At 42.1% G+C, this 3,148-nt stretch overlaps 1 protein-coding gene across 4 annotated transcripts in view; it reads right to left on the bottom strand.

Moving 5' to 3' along the window:
- The window catches only part of enpp2 (ectonucleotide pyrophosphatase/phosphodiesterase 2), a 69,741-nt gene extending 66,600 nt beyond the window's left edge, over positions 1 to 3,141 (bottom strand). For 2 of the 4 annotated variants that reach the window (XM_032517945.1, XM_032517947.1), the window contains exons 1-2: positions 2,032 to 2,774; positions 709 to 814 (exon numbers count right to left, since the gene is read on the bottom strand). In XM_032517945.1, coding sequence (XP_032373836.1) covers positions 709 to 814; positions 2,032 to 2,049 — 124 coding nt within the window. In that variant the 5' untranslated portion in view covers positions 2,050 to 2,774. Of the gene's footprint in view, positions 1 to 708; positions 815 to 2,031; positions 2,777 to 2,870 lie in introns of those variants that run through there. The other 2 variants (XM_032517946.1, XM_032517948.1) reach the window with 2 other exon arrangements.
- Positions 3,142 to 3,148: the final 7 nt, after the last annotated feature.

The raw sequence follows: 3,148 nt of genomic DNA, 5'->3' as shown, positions 1-3,148 counted from the left end.
TAAAGAAACACGACAATGTATAAAACGCTCCGTTACCTTGTATCTCACGTTATGGCTCCGTAGCACACGTTTTTGTAAAAATATGGGCGATAATAAGACTGTGTCATAACCACACGACTTACTGTCCCGTTGTAGAGAAATTACTGTATAGTCAGGAGAAGCTTGCAGGCAATCGGGGGGACGTGGAGGCTTACAGTAAAGGGAAAAGCCCATAGAGAGTCCATGAAAGCATCGGAGCAAAATATTTCAGTAAGTAAGTAAGGCCTTAATACATAGCTTTTTACTGCATAGAATACTAAGATATTCTAATATTTGCTGGCATGATTTTATAAATCATGTTTTATTGTTAAATATAGATGTGGCACAGTGAATCCTTAGGATTAACTGGATCTATGGATGGCTACCTTAGTGATTTCCTTACCTATAGTAATACTCTTTCTGCCAAAATGATATCACACCAAAGCAAAAAGACTGATTCCCAGGTTCCCACTCTTCTCAGTGAAATCTTACTTCTTTTTGACAGACAATCCAGGCGGTTCACTGCTCACCCCTGTCAACGGGACACTTTACTGATTCCTGTAGAGACTTTTCTTTTGCCTTCTACAGCGCTCAAGGTCAGCTACAGGGGGGTGAGGTGTGTGGATGCCTGTCAGCTCAGGGTTAAAGCAGTTCAAAGATGTTTCCAAGTAACAAAACCAGAATACTCACACTCTGTCCTGGCTGAAGTCACGTCCTCTCCGGAGCGTCGGGGCCGGTCGTAGACAAATCCCCAACACACGTCAGTGGCACACAGGACTGACAGGACCCAAACAAACTGAGACAACAACACGTCGGACATTAGAATATCACTGCTGCATAGACTAAGGTCTGCTCCGAGTCTACAATACAACAACAAAAATCACAGCCACATATTAGACACCACGGTTCCATTATAAGCCATCAGGTCTGCCTTGATTTCTATAACATAGTAAGTAACAATCTGTGTATTTTGGTTGGTTTTCACATTTGGTGTGATATGGCAAAATGCTTCCAAATGTGTTAACTTTCTATCCTGCGGGGGGGCTCAGCCTTCACTGGCTGATCTCAAATTAAATCCCAACTTTATGTTGTGAAGCAGTCAATCCAAACATCGACAAAAAACAGAGCTCTTCCATAACTGGAAGTGGTCTCAACAGGTCGTGCTGACTGCATGTTGTTGATGACCTGTCAAGACTGCTGCGGTGCTTAGTTCAAAGTGAATGGAGGCCACCAGCATCTGCATAACAATCGCCTTTTATAGTTGGACCAATCCACAATTGTTCTGCAAATGCTCAGCAGCAGGACAGAAAGAGGGAAGATGGTGGTGTAGAAAAAAAGCTAAGAGAACCAGTGGTGAAACAAGTATTCAGATCATTTACCTAAGTAAAAGTACTAATACCACAATCTAAAATACTCTATTACTAGTAAAAGTCCTGCATTGAAAATAGTACTTCAGTAAAGGTCTCTAAGTATCATTAAGAAAATGTAGTTAAAGTATTAAAGTATTTTTAGAAAGAGTAAAGGATCCAACCAGCTGTGTGTTTAATGTCAACATCTCAGCTGGACCTGTAGATCGTTCTATTGTTGCTAGGTTACTTTATAATAAAATGTCAGATATTATAAACTACATGTGTTTGGTATGTAGAAATGTTAATGTGTGAAGTAACTAGTAGCTAAAGTAACTAGTAACTCAAGCTGTCAGATGAATATAATGGAGTAAAAAGTAGAATATTTCTCTCTGAAATGTAGCAGAGTAGAAGTAAAAAGTGGCATGAAAAGAAAAGTCTACAGTAAAGTACAAGTACCTCAACGTTTGGACTAAAGTACAAGAGTACTGAAGAAAATATACTTAGTTACATTCCACCATTGAAAAGAACCAGGAAAATGCCCTTTCGGCCACCATGAATAACCCAAACTACACGGTTAAATGCGTAATTGCGCACGGTTTTACGCACAGCCATGTCTGTACTCTGCCCTGCAGCTGTAAGGTGTAGACGTGCGCTCTTACCGTACCGGTTTGTGAAGCAACATGTTTCTGCGCCGGGCTGCGCGTACTCCTGTGTTGTAGGTCGGACAGTGAGTGATGCTGAGTGCGGAGGACCACCGGAGAGGAGGGCCGTTGAACAGAACAGGAGGCGGAAGAAAGGAAGGGAGGGGGAGGAGACGGAGAGGAGCGCACCGTAGTTCTACTGGTGTTGGGTAAGTAAGAGGAGGGCTCCTATCTCAGCCGGGACTCAGATGATACAGGGAGAGCGTGGAAGAAACACGAGGGTTTAATGCAGCGCTATAGATCAGCCATATACTCTTGAGTTTTCCAGCCAAAACGACACCGGAGCTGGGCGTGTCCATGCGGTAGGTCAGCCTATGTGAAAGGGCTGCAGGTCAGCCCAGGATAGGGAGTCAAACATGCAAGACCAGGGTTTTCCCGTCCGTTTTAAGGTTTAGGTGCAGTACCAGAGCCGTTTTGGGCAGAACCTCCCTAACTAAAAGACTTTTATCAGATATAATGAATGTAGTTGGACTTCATAACAGGTTTTGTCTTTAAGCTCTTTGAGTGTTAGCTATGTATTATCTGCTCCAACTTTTCCAGTGTGTTAGACACAGATATGGTAATAACAACGGTCCACCATAATGTGAAAAAGAGACAGAAAACTACTACAAATGGACACAAACCGACTACAAAAAGAAGCCAAATTACCACAAAGGGACAAAACAACCCCAAAGAAAACAAAAAATGACCAAAATTTTGGTCATTTTTTGTTGAAAAAGTCCAATAAAGACACAATGTATGGGGGAAATAGTTGTTTTTTTTTGTAAAATATTTTGCTGCTGTCACTGAGACATGTCCTCACCTTTCCTTTGAATCATGCCGTTAGTTCTTCATCCATGTAGACACTTGTTGCGGCGGTAACGTTAGCTAGCTACATGTACACTGGCCATGCTAGCTAGTTTCTCGGTGGAGAAACTACTTTTCTGTCTATGGCTCATTGCGCTAAGTGTTAGTTATACCGCTGGTATTTAGCATATATAATAATATATTGACAAAGTCAACCCAATAATATGCAAGTTCCGACAGGCTTTAGCAAATTTCAGAATGGTCAAAACAGCACCGCCTGGCGGCGCCATCTTT

This window comes from Etheostoma spectabile, chromosome 6, assembly GCF_008692095.1.
Source record: "Etheostoma spectabile isolate EspeVRDwgs_2016 chromosome 6, UIUC_Espe_1.0, whole genome shotgun sequence".
NCBI classification, from domain to species: Eukaryota; Metazoa; Chordata; class Actinopteri; order Perciformes; family Percidae; genus Etheostoma; species Etheostoma spectabile.
This window is presented reverse-complemented; position numbering and strand designations above follow the sequence as displayed.